The 20,492-nt window shown below is 42.5% G+C and overlaps 1 protein-coding gene across 2 annotated transcripts in view; it reads right to left on the bottom strand.

Annotated features, from left to right (window-relative positions):
* Positions 1-20,492, bottom strand: part of tesk2 (testis associated actin remodelling kinase 2) — a 66,031-nt gene that overhangs the window by 30,793 nt on the left and 14,746 nt on the right. For both annotated transcript variants that reach the window (XM_055641671.1, XM_055641672.1), the window contains exons 3-5: positions 19,313-19,434; positions 8,605-8,653; positions 7,581-7,727 (exon numbers count right to left, since the gene is read on the bottom strand). In XM_055641671.1, coding sequence (XP_055497646.1) covers positions 7,581-7,727; positions 8,605-8,653; positions 19,313-19,434 — 318 coding nt within the window. The remainder of the gene's footprint in view (positions 1-7,580; positions 7,728-8,604; positions 8,654-19,312; positions 19,435-20,492) is intronic.

Raw genomic sequence — 20,492 nt, 5'->3', positions numbered from 1 at the left:
GCTAAACAGGATATTATAGACGGGTACATTTTCAGCTCAAACCTATATTGACTCTGCACAGCAGCTGATTCTCCCATTCCTTTCTTGTAGACCTTTATATTACTTTTCCCCAGGCCTAACCAATTCCCTTTAGGAAGCAAAAGATCCTAGAAATCTAAAATAAAACAAAATATTGGTAATGCTCAGGTCAGAAAGCAGCTGGTGAGAAACGTAACATTTGATGGTTGATGATCTGAAATATTAACCCCCTGCCATGTTAGACATGATCAACTGTATCTCAGCACAAATGATAATAATAAACTAAAGTACTTGTAATATAACAGGAAAATAACACTTGTAAATCATAAACAGAGAATAGTGTATTTGTTCATTGCATTTACCCAAGTTGTGACTGGGGACTGACTTTATTGGTTTTCATGTAACAAATCTCTTGATCAAAGGCTATGCTATCTGCTGCAGACAGGAAGGCTACTTTAGCAAGCATCTAAGAAATGTCCACAGAAAGTGATTCCGTCAGTCACCGTGCCATTTTTCTACTGAGGCAATGAGCTGGTTGAATTATAGTTTACAAACAATTCTGCAAAGTGAAGCAACATCTGAAGCAAAATTCTTCAGAGGAGACAATTAAGAAAAACACAAGTTTAGTCATGTATACCTTTGGTTTTCAGCTCCATTTCAATCCATAGCTTTACTGTTTACTTTTCCCCAGACTAATGCACAGCAAAAATGGTTTTGGCCAGTTGCTCATTCAAAGACTTGACGTTTTGAAAGTGAAATGTAAATTATGCATGGTTGCCAATACAACCCACATGAACTTGTCATTTAACAAACAAAATTCAATTTTTCTCCCAGTGGGCATTCAAGAAATTTTTGTGACATGTAGACCAATAAAATTAGTTCCCAGTCACAATTTGGGTAAATGCAATTTAAAAAAAAAAAAAACTTCTCTGTTTATGCTTTACAAGACTTATTTTCCTGTGATGTTATCAGTGCTTTAGTTCAGTCCACAGTGCACACATAAAGGGCACGACAATTGCTGCAAGATCAAGTTCGATCTGGCACAAAACGTGCTCTTTTCTCTTAATCCAACTTGTTCTTAGAAGGCACTCAAATAAATAATTTTCTCCAATTTAAGCACTGCGGGTGATTTGCCCACAAAGATAGCTGTTATTTTACCAACTTCAAATCCAGTCATGTTCATCATAGAATCACGGTCAGTAATTCAACATCGAAACAGTCCCTTTGACCACCATATTCACACCAACCAACCGTAGAGAAATTTCACATGCACATGTAAACAGAAACTCCTATCCTCACCACTCTTGGGGAAATTTATGTTATTTCTGATTAAGCAGCTTCCAGCTTCCCCAAAGTATAACAAAAGACAATAAGTGCAGGAGTAGGCCATTCGCCCCTTCGAGCCAGCACTGTGATCTTGGCTGATCATTCACAATCAGTACCCCGTTCCTGCCTTCTCCCCATATCCCTTGACTCTGCTATCTTTGGGTTCTATCCAACTCTCTTGAAAGCATCCAGAGAATTGGCCGCCACTGCCTTCTGAGGCAGAGAATACCACAGATTCACAACTCTCCGGGTGAAAACGTTTTTCTTCATCTCAATTCTAAATGACCTACCTCTTATTCTTAAACTGGTCCCTGGTTCTGGACTCCCCCAACATCAGGAACATGTTACCCACCGCTAGTATGTCCAATCCCTTAATAATCGTGTATGTTCCAATAAGATATCCTCTCATCCTTCTAAATTCCAGTGTACACAAGCCCAGTCGCTCCATTCTATCAGCACATGACAGTCCCGCCATCCCGGGAATTAACCTTGTGAACCTACACTGCACTCTCTCAATAGCAAGAATGTCCTTCCTCAAATTTGGAGGCCAAAACAGCACACAATACTCCAGGTGTGGTCTCACTAGGGCCCTGTACAACTGCAGAAGGACCTCTTTGCTCCTATACTCAACTCTTCTTGTTATGAAGGCCAACATGCCATTAGCTTTCTTCAGTGCCTGCTGTACCTGCATGCTTACTTTCAGTGACTGATGAACAAGGACACCCAGATCTCGTGGTACTTTCCCTTTTCCTAACTTGACACTATTCAGATAATCTGCCTTCCTGTTCTTTCCACCAAAGTGGATAACCTCACATTTATCCACATTAAGCTGCATCTTCCATGCATCTGCCCACTCAACCAACCTGTCCAAGTCACCCTGCATCCTCATAGCATCCTCCTCAGTTCACATTACCACCCAGCTTTGTGTCATCTGCAAATTTGCTAATGTTACTTTGAATCCCTTCATCTAAATCATTCATGTATATTGTAAATAGCTGTGTTCCCACCACCGAGCCTTGCGGTACCCCACTAGTCACTGCCTGCCATTCTGAAAGGGATCCGTTAATCCCTACCCCTTGTTTCCTGTCTGCCTACCAATTTTCTATCCATGTCAGTACCCTATCCCCAATACCATGTGCTCTAATTTTGCCCACTCATCTCCTATGTGGGACCTGGTCAAAGGCTTTCTGAAAGTCCAGGTATACTGCATCCACTGGCTCTCCCTTGTCCATTTTCCCAGTTTCATCGTCAAAAAATCCCAGAAGATTAGTCAAGACTAACAAGTTTAGGCACTTCAATTGTCACATGCACTAGGACTGAAACAATTAAATTATTACTTGTTGCAGCTTTACTGGAACATTAAATGCAACACAACAAATGAACATACCATAAACTGCCAGTAATTGGAGGTAAACCAGACTAAAACAATGCAAATACGTAGCAATACAATACAATACAATTTATTTGTCACTTGAACCTCATAGAGGCTCAAGTGAAATGTTGTTTCTGCAGTCATACATACAAGAAAATAAGACCCAAGACGCAACACAATTTACACAGACATCCATCACAGCGCATCTCCTCCTCGCTGTGATGGAAGGCAAAAAAAATTATCTCTCCCCTGCACTTCCCTCTCCCCCCGATGTCAGAGTCAAAGTCAGAGCCCAAGTCAGAGCCCCCGGCGGGAGACAACAATTGTCCCGCGGCGATTAACGCCACGCCGGGTGGTGCAAGGCCACGCTCCGGGTCTTGTTGTGGAGCCCCGGGCGGGCGCTAGCAAAGTCCCGCAGCCGTTGAAGCCGCGCCAGGCGATGATGCAAGGCCCCGCTCCAGGTACTCTTCGACCCCGCTACTCGGGCGGGAGAAGTCGCCGTTGCGGAAGCCCCGAAAAGCGGTCTCCCAGCAGGGACCCGCGGGCTCCCGGTGTCACTGTCTACCAGACCTGCGGTTGGAGCCTCCGAATCCCCGGGGTCGGGTCGCAGCAGCGCGCCACCACCGCTCCACCCGCTCCGGACTCGGCCAGCTCCACGATGGTGAGTAGCTCCGCAGCTCCGTGACTGGAGCCCCAGGACGTTCCTGCTGGAGGCCGCTCCACAGTTGCTAGGCCCCAACGACAACGGAGACCCGACAGGGAAAGGTCGGGTTCTCCGTGCAGGGGAAAGATTTTAAAAGTTTCCCCCCCCCACACACACACACACACAACCATCAAAAATATAAAAACTACATTAAAACGGGACAAACGGGACAAAAAAAAACAAAAAAACAGACAGACTGCAGAGGCTGCTGCGACGTGAGTCGTGCCGCCCACCTAATCTAATTTAGCACATGCCAAAGTACATCAGGTCTTGTTCTGGGTGAGTGTGTTAATTCTTTCACCTGAAACAGTCTTAAAACTAAAATAAGCAGCAATACCTAAAATAGGATTAATGCATCAGAAAAGCCAATAGACAAGCTGGGGAAACGGAGAACGTTCCAACTTCTTTACGGATAGCTTCAAGGGAAACTTACAGAAGGCTAATCTAAATAATCAACAGAAGAACAAATGCACTTTCCTGATCAACTCTTCTATCAAGGAATAAGAAAGTGAATTCTACTATATAATGTTTAGCAGATCTGCATTTTCAAAGTTGTTTCCAAAAGTCAACATTGCTTTCATAAAAAGTGTTCGATGTAAAGAGGTGATCTGATATTTTTTCCCCCATTGAAAGTAAAAGGTTAAGGAAAGATTTAGTACACAACAAGCAAAAATGTTTGGAATGTGGACCAAATGCCCTACCCACTCACAGAAGCATGCAACTTGAGCCTTGGTGCTGATATTTCATGCAAAACACTGAGATTTAAATATTCATGTTCCAGTAGGCATTTAGTCAAAGCTGGTTTCATATATAGTCAGAGCGTGGAAACTGGCCTGTTGGCCCAAATTGCCCCCCAAAAAGTGTAAACTTCCCCCCCCAAAAAAGTGAGTGAAATGAAGATTGAGCATCTAACTATGAATTGAAGAGCTCGTGGCACTAACCACCTGATTGGAGAGAATCCAACAGCAACAGCTACATTTACAGTTTGAACCCAAGAACAGTGAAAAGGCATTTGCTAACTTGCAATTTGAAAGATCATTTACATAGCTGGACATTACCTTTTACTTGATACTGAACTCAAATACACAAGATGCAAAAAAAGTTGCCAAATATAGCTATATAATTACACAAAACCACACACTTTCACTGACAACAATTGGGGCATTAAATAGACATCCATTGTGCACAAAACATTACACTTTAAATAGAGCATACTGGATGTTCTTTTGAAATTGAAAGATCAACTTCCATTCCCCTCCATGTAGGATAGGATCACTACATGAATGAAAAGTTGATCACCTTCAGGTGGACTCAAAGAGAGCCTGATCATCCAGTCCACCAGCAGGGCTGTTAGTCAGAATCATATATCCTGGAAACAAGCCCTTCGGCCCAACTTGTTCATGCTGAACAAGATCCCCTGTACCATTTATCTGCATTTGACCAATATTAAAGGAAGAGGATTTCCAAAGTCTACAGAGTGATTTAGGCCATTTGGAAAAATGGGCTGAAAGATGGCAGATGGAGTTTAATGCTGATAAATGTGAGGTGCTACACCTTGGAAGGACAAATCAAAATAGGACGTACATGGTAAATGGTAGGGAATTGAAGAATACAGTTGAACAGAGGGATTTGGGAATAACCGTGCATAATTCCTTGAAGGTGGAATTTCATATAGATAGGGTGGTAAAGAAAGCTTTTGGTATGCTATTCTTTATAAATCAGAGCATTGAGTATAGAAGCTGGGATGTAATGTTAAAATTGTACAAGGCATTGGTGAGACCAAATCTGGAGTATGGTGTACAATTTTGGTCGCCCAATTATAGGAAGGATGTCAACAAAATAGAGAGAGTACAGAGGAGATGTATTAGAATGTTGCCAGGGTTTCAGCAACTAAGTTACAGAGATAGGTTGAAAAAATTAGGTTTTTATTCTCTGGAGCGCACAAGGTTAAGGGGGGACTTGATAGAGGTCTTTAAAATGATGAGAGGGATAGACAGAGTTGATGTGGACAAGCTTTTCCCTTTGAGAATAGGGAAGATTCAAGCAAGAGGACATGACTTCAGAATTAAGGGACAGATGTTTAGGGGTACCATGAGGGGGAACTTCTTTACTCAGAGAGTGGTAGCGGTGTGGAATGAGCTTCCAGTGGAAGTGGTGGAGGCAGGTTCGTTGGTATCATTTAAAAATAAATTGGATAGGCATATGGATGAGAAGGGGATGGAGGGTTATGGTATGAGTGCAGGCAGGTGGGACTAAGGGAAAAATAGTTGTGTCGGCACGGACTTGTAGGGCCGAGATGGCCTGTTTCCGTGCTGTAATTGTTATATGGTTATATGGTTTAAAGTTTCACAGTCAAGGTCAGTTTATTGTCACATGTACCAATTAAGGCACAGTGAAACTCGATTACCGTACAGCCATACTAAACAAATATCAACGAGACACACAATTAAATGAAAGTTAATATAAACATACACCACAGCGGATTCCCCACATTCCTCACGGGGTTGAGGTCCTGACCACGGGGGAAAATGGAGGAGGACTGGCCAAATTGTGCCTTCCACCACAGTGATGAATGTTGCGGTGGATGTTTGTGTTACATTTTTATTGTGTTTTTGCGTGTTCTTTTTCATTTCACTTGCACTTTATGTGCAACAGATCAACGGTAAATGCTGGCTCTCCACTCCGCTCTGGACAACAAAAACTCATGTCAGGCTGTTATTCATTAACTACAGCTCGGCATTTAATACCATCACCCCCTCCAAACTGGTTATCAAGCTCTCAGATTTGGGTCTCTGCGCATCCCTCTGCAATTGGATCTTCGACTTCCTCATTCACAGACCACAGTCTGTCCTTATTGGTGGAAATATGTCATCCTTGATATCAGCACGGGAGCCCCTCAAGGCTGCATGCTCAGCCCCCTGCTGTACTCACTCTGTACTCATGATTGCGTAGCTGGACATAGTGCGAACTCCATCATCAAGTTCGTCAATGACACCACTGTTGTGGGACGTATCACTGATGGGGATGAGGCAGAGTACAGGTGAGATCGACCAAATGGTGCCAGCACAATAACCCGTGGCAGGGTACATGCCCCAATCAGCATCAATGCTACCAAAGTGAAAATGATTGAGGGCTTCAGGTTCCTTGGTATTAATATTACCAACAATCTGGCGTGGTCAACCATATTGATGTGACAGCCAAGGCCGCACACCAATGCCTGTACTTCATGAGGAGACTAAGACTAAGAAAATTCAGCAGACTGCCCCATTGTTATCAGGCTTCTGAAGATCCTTCAATAATCTAGAGTACTGTCCAATTCACTTCTATCCCATTGCAAACATTGGACTTTGTCCATGGAACTGATGCTGTACAATGCCAATAACTATTCCGCATTCTGTATCTTCTCGTGCTATATTATACTTCCGAGTTTGACTTGGAAATCATCAAGTTGTGCAAATCTGTACTTTTTCTCCTTTTATCGATATTGACCTTTAGTTCATCTTGATTGTATTTATGTATAGTATTATCTGATCTGTTTGGATGACATGCAAAACAAAGCTATTCACTGTACCTCTGTGCATATGACAATAATAAACCGAAGCCTAAAGATTACTTACAAGAATGCAGTTGGTTATAGCCCAACAGCAAAAATGGTTATTACCAAAAATTGACCAATAAGAATGATAAGGTTTTATGTTGTATTATTTAGATATCCTGATGAAAGTAAAATTACTGTTAATATTTGTTAAAAGGAGATAATACAGATAAAGCCTAGTTGAGAAGAAATATTTCCACAAAGATATGAAAGGACTAGTCTAAAGAAGAAATCAGGCGATTTGAGAACACATGCAGGGGAAACTTTACCTTGTGGTAATGTGGTCATGCTATAAAAGCTAGATCTCTATACAATACTGAAGGACAGTTTCATTTTTTACAACTTTTTGACGATAAAGGTCTGTACAAATGCTTCCAGTCAAACAAGATTTGCATGCTCAGATACATATTCAATAGAAAATATACATTTACCCCTGTTCCATTAGTCAATAAGTGATTTTGAAATAAATTTAATGCAAATTAAGTGTTTGCCCAAGCAACTCATGACTGAAATAGGGTCCAAAGAAACAAATGGAAATTAATTTTGTTCCTCTCAACACATTGTACCTTAGAAGTCAGATCCCGATGAAAGACACCCTTCGAGTGCAGATAGCTGAGTCCAGAAGCAAGGTCGCGTGCTATCATGACCCGGACAGGCCAGGAAAGATGATCACTGCTGTCCAACAACTGTTCAAGGTTCCCTCTATTGATGTACTGAAAAGAAAGAATACAGTCCAGGAAGTCAGTATCAAGCAGCCTCATACAGTGTTTCTTTCCCCTCTAAAAATATTGTTTTTCCAGTATGACAATCAACAAAACTGAGAAATGTGACCGCTAAACTGGGACAATTTCCAATTCAAAGAAAGACCACTTCCATATCTTCCACTTTTATCAGCTGTATTGTGCTATACTGGAGACCTCTGGGCCAACTCCTATAATGTTAGTTAACATTTCAGACACCTAATTCTCATCTCCAAAATCCCAACTGAAAGTTTGCTCAGGACAGCACAAGGAAGCTGCTCAGCCCATTGGTCCATGCCAGTGCACAGGGGTGCTGTCCAATTCATTTAATTCCAAGTTTTCCTTTACGGCTACAACTTTGTCTGTTGCACACATGGACACCAATTAACTTATCAGCTTAGAAGCTCCAACTTCAGGCGCAAACATCATACTTCCATCAAAGAATCTTTGAAGCACCATAAAAGACCATTTGTATTCAAAACAAATAATGCCTCAGCGACAGATGTTGCGAGCTGATGAATGTCGAGAAACCTTACAAGCTGACAAGACACTAACTATTATAGAGCCAACTGTCATAGGGGACCAGCAAGAGAATGGCAAGTAGTTCAAGCCCCGAGTACAAGACAATTGTAATACGACACAAATTTCCCACTCTTTCAAATTGTGTTTTTTTTAATTTTTAAAAACGGATTCACGTAAAAGTAGCACCACATAAAGTCCCAGTCACAATTGGAATTTTTTTTTCATTTTTGTACTCAGCTGTACTATGGCATTGACCTGAGAAGTCAAGGTGCAAAGTTCAAAGACACCTATTCCCCAACAGCCATCGCACACAGAGGAAGTAACTTACCTCAGTTAATGCATGCAGTTGGCCTTCATGTACACAAACACCCATAAACCTGAAAAGCAAAAGAAATGCATCAAACACTGCCCTGTATAGCACCAATATAACAGGGAAAAGCCATTCAGTACACATCTAGGTATGGCAAGATCAGAGTGAATAAATACTTAAAATTGAAATTAAACATGCATTAACATAGAAAACATCAAAAAAGTGATTACTAGTTGGAAACACTATTTCCAATTACTTTGCAATTTGAATGCATAATTTCTAGAAGTAATGGTTGCTCATACTGTTTAATATGACAAGAATTTATTAAAATTACCTCAATACATGTTGTAAGCATGGTATACCCATTGTTCTAGGTCTACATATCTTTCAACACGTTACTATGCAAACATTACTGGTTCAATTATAATGAATTATAATTTCTGCTGACTAGATAGCACGCAAGAAAAGCTTTTACCTCTGTAGACATGATAAACTAAACTGAACACTACACTAATAGCAGAAACTAAGAGACAAGTACAAGCCTTTTAAAGTTCTACTATCGTGAAACATGAAAAAAGTTTGCATATAGCAAGCTCCTACAGACTACATGGCAAGCAAGCTATATCTTCAGGCGCAAGTTAAAAGACACTGGCCTGGACATCGCGATCACCTAGTTCTTTGTGATAGCATCACATGGCCATTTACACAGCTGATAGAGGTAAGAGAAGCCAGATTTGATATCTGAAAGAACCTGCAATAGTAAGGCACGCCCACAGGTTTGCAAAAGGATGTTAATCTACACTGCGGAAGTAACACAATGACAAAATCTCCCACTTGTTTTGCAGTTAAGTACTGAAGTAAAAGGAGAAAATGGAGAAAATAAACCAGAAAATGACCAATTTATCATTACATACTTCAATTTGGAACTCCCCACGAAGAAAAACTGAACTGCCTACTCATGTTGCATATTGACTAAGACCAATATGGTGGGAAAAAAATACTATGACATAAGGCATTTCAGGTTGTTTCCAATTTAAAAAAAATTCTAAGCTGATTGGGGGAAAAAAGGAACCTTTGATCTATTTCACAAATTATTTGAACAACGATTATTGGAAATGACTGCATGAAGTCCCTGAATAGACTTAAAAGTGAAACAATTTTATCCCAAACGAAAATGGACATTACGATTTAATACAGACAGGTTTGGCTGTTCAGTTAATTGGGGGTTTTTTTCCAGTTGAGAAGGGTGGGAACTGGGGGAGAGGTAGGGCATGAAGGGTACCATAATATTCTGCACTTTACTGGCCTTTCGAGTACAGTCTTCAATGTTCGTAGAATTCAAAACAGCAATGCACAACAATACTAGAATATAAATTAACCTGAATGAGAAAAGTGGGACCAGGTTCAAGCTGTATACCAGGAAGAGGTCCAATGCCAAGAAAGAGGCTAAAAACCAGCTAAACATACAATAAAACCAAGAACAGAACATTGCAGTTGGAAATTGTACATTATTTTATCAATTCTCAGTAACATGCTGTTCAGCCATTGATGCTTGTGCCAACCATGATGCCAATTTAATCCACACATCTGCTTTCACTTGGTCTATAACCCTCTATTCCATGTATGCTCATGTGCACGCCTAAATCCCTCAAACATTACTGCTGTACGTATTCGACCACTTCCCCAGGCACCTACCTCTCTGTGCAAACTTTCCCCCTCTCATCTTAAACCTATGCCCATTAATATTTGACAATTCCACCTTGAGAAAAAGATTTCACTATCTAGCTCAATTTTATCTACTTCAATCACTTCACACCTTTACATCCAACGTACCAGAGAAATTCTGACACCTAGCCAATAACTACACTCATAGCAAATACTTACTAATCCAGGCAACATCCTGGTGAACCTCTTCTGCACTCAGTCCAAAGGCTTGATGGAATTTGTATCATTTTATTGTAGTGACTTGTATCAAGATAGTGAAAAACCTTTGTGCAATCTAAACAATCATACCCTACATGAAAGAGAAAATAAAGAGTGCAAAATGGAGCATTACAACTATAGAGAAAGTGCAGATAAAAAGTAAAAAATGCCCACAACGTGGTAGTGAATTCATCCTGAGCACGAGAGGTCCGTTCAAGTGTCCGATAACAGCAGAGACCGGTTCTTGAATTTGACAGTACCACATACTAGCTTTTGTATCTCTGCTCAACAGGAGAGGGGAAAAGAGAACGACTGGGGTCCGAGTGGTCCTTGTAATTTTAGCTGCTTTGTTAAGGCAATGTAAAATATAGATAGGGTGGAGTAGGATGGCTGGTTTGCACGATTGCTTCGCAACTCCTTTTGCAACCTCTTGCGGTCTTGGGCAGAGCAGTTGCCATCCAAGCTGTGATGCATCCAGATAGGATGCTTTCTATGGTGCATCTGTGAAAATTGGCAAGAGTCACTCGATTGATTTCTTTAGCCTTCCAAGGAAGTTGAGGTGGTATTATTTATTGTCTGTAGCATCAACGTTTGATCAGGATAAATTGTTGTTGATATTTACACTTGGGACCATGAACCTTTTGACCATTTGCACTTCAGCACCCAGATACATTTTGATGTGCACACCACTTCCTGAAGCCTACTGCCTTAGGGGTTGCACGGTGGCACCGCGTTAGAGTTACTGCCTCACAGCGCCAGAGACCTTTGTTCGATCCTGACCACGGGTGCTGTCCGTACAGAGTTTGTATGCTGGCCCTGTGTCCTGCGTGGGCTTTCTCCCGGTGCTCCAGTTTCTTCCCTCACTCCAAAGACGTACAGATTTTTAGGCTATTTGGCTTGGTAAAAATTTTAAATTGTCCCTGGTGTGCAGGATGTTAATGTGCACGGATAACTGGTCGGTACAGACTCAGTGGGCCGAAGTGCCTGTTTCTGTGCTGTATTTTTAAACTAAACTAAAGTCGATAACGAGCTATTTCATTTTGTTGACATTGAGGGAGTGTTTGTCCATGCTACTAAGCTTTCTATTCTCCTTTGTGTACTCTGTCTCATAATTGTTTGTGATCCAGCCCATCACAGTGGAGCAGAAGGTTACACAAAAATGCTGGAGAAACTCAGCGGGTGCAGCAGCATCTATGGAGCGAAGGAAATAGGCAACGTTTCGGGCCGAAACCCTTCACCTTCGATTCTCCAGCATCTGCAGTTCCCTCTTAAACACAGTGGAGCAGAATATGGCCGCAACGGAGCAGAATAGTCATGAAAGTATAGGGAATATAGAAAGAGGCTGAGAATGCAGCCTAGCAGGGCACTGGTGTTGAGAATTATTGTGGAAGATGAGTTTTCGTATGCTCAATTAGGATGGCCTCTGCATATTTGAATGTCAACCAGTACACTGACTCAAAACAGGAACATGGAAACTCAACGGATTCCTCAAATGAGCACGACACGGTTTTCTATACCAGGTCCTCATGCTTCAGTTTCTACATGTAGGCAGGGAGTAGGAGCACAGCCTGATAGTCAGATTTTCCAAAATTCAACCGGAGGCGTTAGGGCTAAGCTTCAATGTAGGTTGTGTAGCACTGGTAGCCACATCCTTCCTGCATCACAGTAAATAAAACTGCACACAATATTCCAAATAAAACAACACCAAAATGTTATGCATTATGATTTCATTAAAAAAACTAACAGTAAAAGGTCACAAAATACCCCAGTTAAGTAATAAATTTCCAGAAGGATGGTCAATAGATCTACTATTCTGATCAGCCATGATCACATTGAATGGCGGTGCTGGCTCGAAGAGCCAAATGGCCTGCTCCTGCATCCATCGTCTATAAATACAATTAAACAAAGAAATTCAGCAGCTCAACTGTGCGCTAAAGTTGAGGCTATTCCTGTGCTATACTGTTCTATGAGAAAACCCCATAAATAAAACTAGAGTCTAGTGATCTGTTTTTGTTTTTCCCATTGTGTCAAATGTACTCTCCAGACAATATTTCTGAACTTTAAATGCAAACAGCACAAAGGGAGTAGAATGCTCCCTTGCTAATCATACACACTAGAGACCCAATATCAACTGACTGAAGAAACTGCAGATGCTCGAATCTAGAGTGAAAAACTGTGCTGGGAGACGTCAGCAGGTCAGACAGCATCTGTGGGGGGAAATTGATAAATTAAATTTCTGTTCCTTTCTTCAGACTAAAAGATCCCAAACCAAAATATCGTCCGTCCATTCACTGCACAGTTCTACCTGACGTACTATGTTCCTCAGCACTTGTGTTCTACTGACTGGAAGCAATTTAGAAGATACTAACCATTTGACATGTAATCTATAAACAGCACCAAAAATAACAACCACTTTGGAAATCAATTTAACAGCAAATTAAAACCATGCATTATACCACTTGCAAAACCCGTGTTCTCTTAACTAGTATTTTATTCTTCAGATCATTTACCGTGTCATGGTGAAGAGGCTTGCGTGTCCCCATGATTCCAAGAGCGATGCCGTCGGAGGCACCAGCTTCTGGTAGGGACACCCATGGCGGTAAGGTCAAGGATGAGGGTCCAGACTAAGAACGATCCAACCTACAAGACCTCAGGGGACCAGGCAGACAAAATTATCTTGAACTCAGCAGCTGTGAAGGCGGATAAAGGCAACAGATCTTCCAGCTCCAATCGTCTTGGTTCCCTTGCCATTGGAATTAGTCGATTTGTGAAGGACCGTGTGCTTCTTGGAGTGCAACATCAAGTACACATTAAACAAACACCCACACAGGCGTCTTCGTTTTGTGAGCAGCAAAAAGCTTCTCAAGACTTTCGGCGATCGGGGAAGGGCGAAGGGAGCAGGCCACGTGATGATTGGAAGCTCCTAGTCAAGAACTGGCACGTAAGCAGTGAATACTTGATTCAATCGTTGAACTTTGGACAGAACAGGAAAGTTGTTCGGTAGCATTATTCATGTCTGAGCAGCCCTATTTAGGATCCACTCTGCTCACCCTGAACTGGGAAGGGGCTAGAAAAGGCCCCATAAAAATAGTCTGCTTCGCCTCGTCCCGTCTGGAAAGCCGCATCCAGAGGGATCACCATCATGCAGTCGTAAACCATCAAGAAGCGAAACTATGAAACTAGGAAATTAGAATACACAAACTCTGATGGAGAACCCAAACTCAGACCGGCCAGAGAGAAGAACTGCCTTTGTTGCTCGGGAACTCCGAAAATTTAGTTTTGACATCGTTGCTCTGAGTGAGACCCGCAGAGCTGGAGAAGGGCAACTAAAGGAAGAACAAGGTCAATACACATTTTTCTGGAAAGGTCTTGATCCTAAGCAACCGAGGATCCATGGAGTAGGTTTTGCCATCCGAGGCAGCCTACTTCAGAAGCTGAGAGCAACCACTGGGAATCAATGAATGTCTTATGACTCTACGAATCCAGCTTGTCAAGAACCAATACACCACCATCAGCGCCTATGCTCCAACTTTGGACACTGAAGACGAAGTGAAGAACTTTAACGCCCGACTTGACAATGTTCTTTCCTCTGTTCCCAATGACGACAAGATCATTCTCTTAGGAGACTTCAATGCCAGAGTCAAGATCATAGGCTCTGGACTGGAACAATCGGCAAGGAAGGAGTCGGCAAGGTCAATGCCAATGGAGCACTTCACCTCACCAGATGTGCTGAACACAACCTGGTGATTACAAGCACCTTATTTCGCCAGAAAAACAGGCACAAAGTCCCCTGGCAGCATCCTCGTTCCAAACACTGGCACCTCATAGACTACATCATCGTACGATCCCGTGGCCAACAAGATGTACTGAAACCAAGAGCCGTTACTGGTGCCGACAAGTGCTGGACAGACCATCGTCTCATTTCGTCCACCATGAGAATGAAGATTCAGCCCAAATGGAAACATCAAAACCAGAACACCTTCAAGAAATTCAATGTTGCCGTCCTTCAAGACATCAACCATGTACAGAAGTTTCAACAAAAACTTCAAGAACTGCCTCAACAAATCCCACTACCTGTCAAAGAACACATGAATCTATTGAAGAACGCTATCATTGCCTCCTTCAAGTAAAGAAAAACACTAGGATTGGTTCGACAATAATGACAAACAACGCCAACAACTCATCGATGAAAAGAGAAAAGCTTTCATCACCTTACAAAATGACCAACAGTCGGCTACCAAAATGAAGTGCTATCAAGAATGCCATGCTGCTGTCCACAAGAGCACCTGAAAAACCAATGGTGGAGGGTGAAAGCTCAGGAAATCCAACAACTAGCGGACACCAACGACACTGGACACTTTTTCAACGCCTCCAAAGCCATTTCTGATCCATCCACTCACGGTCAAGCCCCTCTCAAAAGTAAAGATGAGTTAACCATCCTGAAGAGCAATGCTGACAACAATTCTAGAAGGTGGGAGTACTTTGAAGATCTAAATCAAACCGCCTCATTTGACAGGAATGTGATCAACAACATTCCAAACCAGCCTGTGATGACTCCCTAAGCAGATTACCATCACTTGAAGAATTCAACGAAGCCATCAAAACATTGAAAAACAACAAAGCAACTGGACTCGATGGAATACCAGCCAAGGTCTACAAAATTGGAGGTAACCTGCTCCATTACCAAAGATATCAACCTCTCATCAAGATCTGGATAAATTATGACGTACCAAGAGACTTTTGAGACTCAGCAATCATTACCATCTACAAAAGGAAAGGCGATCGATCTGACCGCGGAAACTATCGCGAAATTTCCCGATTAGCAACAGCAGGCAAAGTCCTCGCCCGCATCATGAACAACCGACTCAAACCGTTAGCAGAGAAGATCCTTCCAGAGACACAAGCCAGTCTTAGACCATCACGCGGAACAGCCGACATGATTTTACAATGCATCAATTACAAGAAAAATGTTGTGAACAACTTCAACCTTTGGACATGGCATTCATCGACCTCACTCAGGCCTTCGACTCGGTATCAAGGGAACTCTTATGGACGTCCTAGCCAGCTTTGGATGTCCTGAAAAGTACATTCGAATCCTGACTCCTCCAGTCATGGCTAACAACAGCAACCGTGAGCCGTTTCAAGTCAGATCAGGAGTGAAACAGGGATGCGTGATTGCCCCAACACTGTTCACCATCTTCATTGCAACAACCATCCACATCATCCAGGATGACCTACCCCCAGGAATCAAAATAGTCTACAGATGGCAGACTTTTCAATCTTGCCCGTCTCAAGTCCAAGACATCTTTGAGCTCCCTCATCGAGTTCCAACACGCAGACAACTGTGTTGCAGCGCTCTCAGAAAATCATCCGCAACAGATCCCGACTGCCTTCAGCAGTGCATACACGAAACTTGGACTTACCATCAACTCCAAGAAGACTCAGGTTATCTACCAATCGTCACCCAACCGAGACAAATCGGAAAGAACCGTCAATTCAACTTGGTGAAACAACCCTGGAAAATGTGGATCACTTTCCGTACCTTGGAAGTCACCTCTCCTCCAATGTTGACCTTGATGATGAGATCCAACATCGTCTTAAGTGTGCTGGAACAGCTTTTGGATTTCTTCGAACGAGAGTCTTTCATAATCGTGATATCCGAACAGACACCAAAATGTTGGTGTATAAGGCAGTGGTGATTCCAACGCTCCTGTATGCATCAGAAACCTGAACAACATACCGACGCCATCTGAAAATACTTGAAAAGTTCCATCAACGATGTTTTCGAAGCAGCTTAAATATCAGTTGGGAAGTGAGAAGAACCAACGTCAGCATGCTGAATTAAGTGAAAACATCTAGCATCGAAGCCTTCGTCATCAAGAACCAACTAAGATGGGTCGGTCATGTCGTTGGAATGGACGACGAGCGTCTACCAAAGCAAACCTTCTGCTCCCAGCTTAAAGAGGGCAAACATAAAAGAGACGGACAACAGAAGAGATTCAAAGACGTCTTAAAAGCCAGCATGAAGAAATGTGAAATCAACATCGACAAGTGGGAAACCAATGCCAAGGATAGGAAACTCTGGCGAATCATCATCCAAGAAGGAACAGCGACCTTTGAAGCCAAGAGAAGCGCAGAATTAGAAGAGAAAACGTAAAGAGGCAGCAACAACCAAAGCCCGACCTGCCAGCTGGAATTACGCGTCCTGAATGTTGAAGAACTTTCAAAGCCAGGATTGGACTCATAAGCCACCTGAGAGTCCATAAAAACAGAACGTAGACCATCATCCTCGACCTTGAGGGATAGCCACGACAACGACATTTACCAGTCCTTTAACTTTGAGTTTCTCCTGCATATTTGCCCCACACAGACAGGTTTACACTAAATTCAGGCAGTAGAGTAGAAGAAATTAATGGGAAATTCACAATCCCCCACTCCACACATCATCTGGATTTTTGGATTTACGGTGTTAATATTGCCTAAATTAAAGACACCATAAAATGGATGACCCCTGCACTTGTCAGAATTGCTCAACCCTTGTCAGCTGAACTTTACAGGCACTGGTTGGAGCCAGCCAGTCTAGGATCAGACTGATATGCAGGATGGTAAGGGGTCCAGGTATTCTCCAGGTTTCTCTTAAATTGATAACATATATAGTGATTTTGCAAACTGACCTTAAATGCATCATTTCTATTGGGCCGCTGCAAAAGCATTGTAAAAAAGTATAAATAATGTTGCAAGATGGTCATCCTGTTAATTGATGATTGGTTGAACTGTTGAGCCTTGGAGAACTTTGTTTAATTTCCAGGGCACATGTTTCAATGTTTATTCTTGTTAGCTTCCTTCTTGTTAGCTTTCTTTCTTATACAATGTATTGAACTGTTGTATCATTGGGTTAGGGAAATGCCTGTTATGTATGGGGTTAATCGATATCTGTAATTGGGTTATTGAGAGACCACCCCCCTGTGGTTCGGCCCCTATATAAAAGTCTGCAATTAGCGTTGATCTTCTGGAAGAGCGCTCAGGACCGTGTAAACTTCTGGAGTCTGAGCAAAGCCTAGAGGGCTTGAACAGGAAGACGCGAGGATCGTACCCTCGGTGGGAGATGTAGTGTGTGATCCATGACACGCTATTGGTAAAATAAAATTTAGTTGTTTCAAGTGTTTGATTCAGTGTTTTTACTGTAACTAAACAGGGGGAAAGCTTATAAACGATCAATTATCAACGGTAAATGTCCAAACTTTTGAGCACTAGTAGAATTTTTCAACGTTCTTTGCAATTCAATCTCATCATTTTTGATTTTTGTTTTACTTTTACACAAATATTCGTTTTGGAGTTTTCAGGCATGTGACAGGAAAAAAACTGAAAAAGAGGAAGAGAGATGGGAGTCCAGGATACCAAGGGGCAATGCAGATTTTTTTTGATAATTGTACCTTGAAATGACAGTTTTCTTGCCAGTTTACCATTAAGGGGCTGTCCCACTGTGGCGACCTAATCCGCGAGTTAAGAAGAATGTCTTCGACCTTCAAGCTCGAGGGCACTCGCCTGAAAAACCTCGAGCTGGAGCAATCGATAACGCACACACACACACAAACACATCGCAAAGGCGGGGGCCAGGGAATGTGGGGGAGCGCTGTCTGAAATTCATACCCGCGATGAAGAGGAAGGTAAAAGACGGCTGCCACAGTGTACGATAAGTCCTTTAGAGAGCGCGGGGGGGGAGAAAGAGAGAGAAGGTGTGGAGAACACTTTTAAGAAGTATAATAAATATTAGCGGGCATTTTACCTACTGGTTGGTTTTCCTTGGTCCTGAAAACTCCAATGAGCCAATCAAAATGCCCGGTCAGCGAAGGAGATTGCCTATGGCTGCCCTCGACTGCCTGTAACTAAATAGCAACCCCACTCCACTACGAGTTAAAAACTATGCCGACCAAATTTTACTCACGGAAAAAATTTCAACATGCTGAAAAAATTTCCGCAACCTAGCTGAGGGCGCAAGTATGTGAGAACTTCCCTCGAGCATGAAGGAGAGTTCCAGTGACCTCATATGACCTCCTAGGACCACGTGTCGACCATGCTGCAAGTTTGAGTTGAGAGCAAATTCTTCTAAATTCGCAGATTAGGTCGCCGCAGTGGGACAGACCCTTCTCACAGGGTCTTCCCCACTCACACTCACAGGGTGCCCCTCACTGCTCACACTCACAGGGACGTCCCCTCACCTTTACTCACACTCAGAGACTCCCCCTCTGCTCACCAATGCTCACACACACTTCCTCTACTTGCTTTAAAATGCTTATTGACACTGACAGGGCCCCAGCCCTGTAGCCGCGCCCCAGCCTTTCCCAGCCCATTGCCCACTCTCCCGTTGCCCATTGCTACCTGCGCTCCCGGCGCCTCGCTCCTCCAATCACTGCTCTCTATCCTCAATCCCGCCCTCACTTCCGCCTCTGACAGACGCCTCCCTCGTCCAATCGGCGCTCTCGATCATCAGTCTCACGGAAAGCCATTTATAGAAATTTAGACATATTTTCTTTAACGGATTTCAAAAGCTGTGGAAATAAGCGGGTCCACAGAGAAATCTCATGCATGGGTTTTATCACAAAACATAAATTAATCTTCCACAGAAATGTTAATTGCAACCAAATATGAATGTGACAGTCAAATAAAAGAGAACATTTCTAGGAAGAATATCTGGTAACTTTAGTGTTTAAGGAAATTCACCAAATACACAAAAAGGACACCTTTTGCAAGTGTTAATTTAACATAAAAAGGTAATTTTCTTCTGGATGGCTTCACCACTTACCTGAGAATATTGGGATGAGAAAGACGATTCATTAATTGCACTTCCCGCAGCATGTTTGCTCTATTACTGATTATTTTGTTCATCTTTAGTGCCATTACTTGCCCCGATATTCTGTGGCACACCTGCAATATTTTAAAATAACAGAAGCTGCCATTTAAAAACTCTACATTCCAAGGTTACGTGGACAGAAGTAACTTCAATTTTTTCGACTTTGGAAGACTAAATACATCATTGGAACACTAGGGCCACAATTGCTGTTTATTGTGCTGTTGAGTAATACAGTGCGGTCACAGGCCCTTCTGCCTAACTTGTCCCATGCTGCCCAAGTTGTTATTCTGGGCTAGTCCCAGTTGCCTGTATTAGGCCCATTTCCCTCTAAACCCTTCCATCCATATATCTGCCCAACTGTCTTTCAAACGCCTTAATTTTATCCACTTCCATAGCTTCCTCTGGCAGCTCATTCCAGACAAGAACTACTACAAATGAAAACGTTGCCCCCGAGGTCCCTCTTTCCTTCATCTTCAGCCTAAGACCCAAGCACGCAAGTCCAGTTAACGTGCTTATATCGGATCTACACGCTTTCCAACAATGCAATTCTTGTTGCCTAGCTAAAGGAGGGATGTCATCAAGTACTCCAAGTGTAGGCCTACCAACGACATGCACAGCTGCATCATCCCTTTTTGTACCCTTCTCAATGATGGAAAGTTCTTTACCACCTGTACTCCCAGATCTCTGTCCAACACTTTCCGGGGCTCTATCATTTATCATACCCTGTCCTGGTTTGACATACCAAATCGCAACACTTCACACCTGTCAAAGCTAAATACCATTTGCCAATTCTTTGCTCATCCTCCAAAGAGATATGGATCTTGTTACGTACATAACCTCCTTTACGGTGCACTATACCACCAATTTTGGTGTCATCTGCAAATCTACCAACAGTGTTAACTACATTGCCTTCCAAAACATTAATGTAGATAAACTGTAGACCCAGCACAACTACTGTGGCACACCACTAGTCTGAGGCCTTGGAACCTTACAACCCCCCACAATTATCCTTTCACTTCTTCCGAGCAAATTTTGAATCCAATTGGATACCACACTGGATTCCCTATAATTTAACATTGACTAGCCTACCATGTGGGACTTTGTCAAAGGCCTTGTTAAAGTCCATATAGTG

This window comes from Leucoraja erinacea, chromosome 10 (genome assembly GCF_028641065.1).
Source record: "Leucoraja erinacea ecotype New England chromosome 10, Leri_hhj_1, whole genome shotgun sequence".
In the NCBI taxonomy this organism is placed as follows: Eukaryota; Metazoa; Chordata; class Chondrichthyes; order Rajiformes; family Rajidae; genus Leucoraja; species Leucoraja erinaceus.
This window is presented reverse-complemented; position numbering and strand designations above follow the sequence as displayed.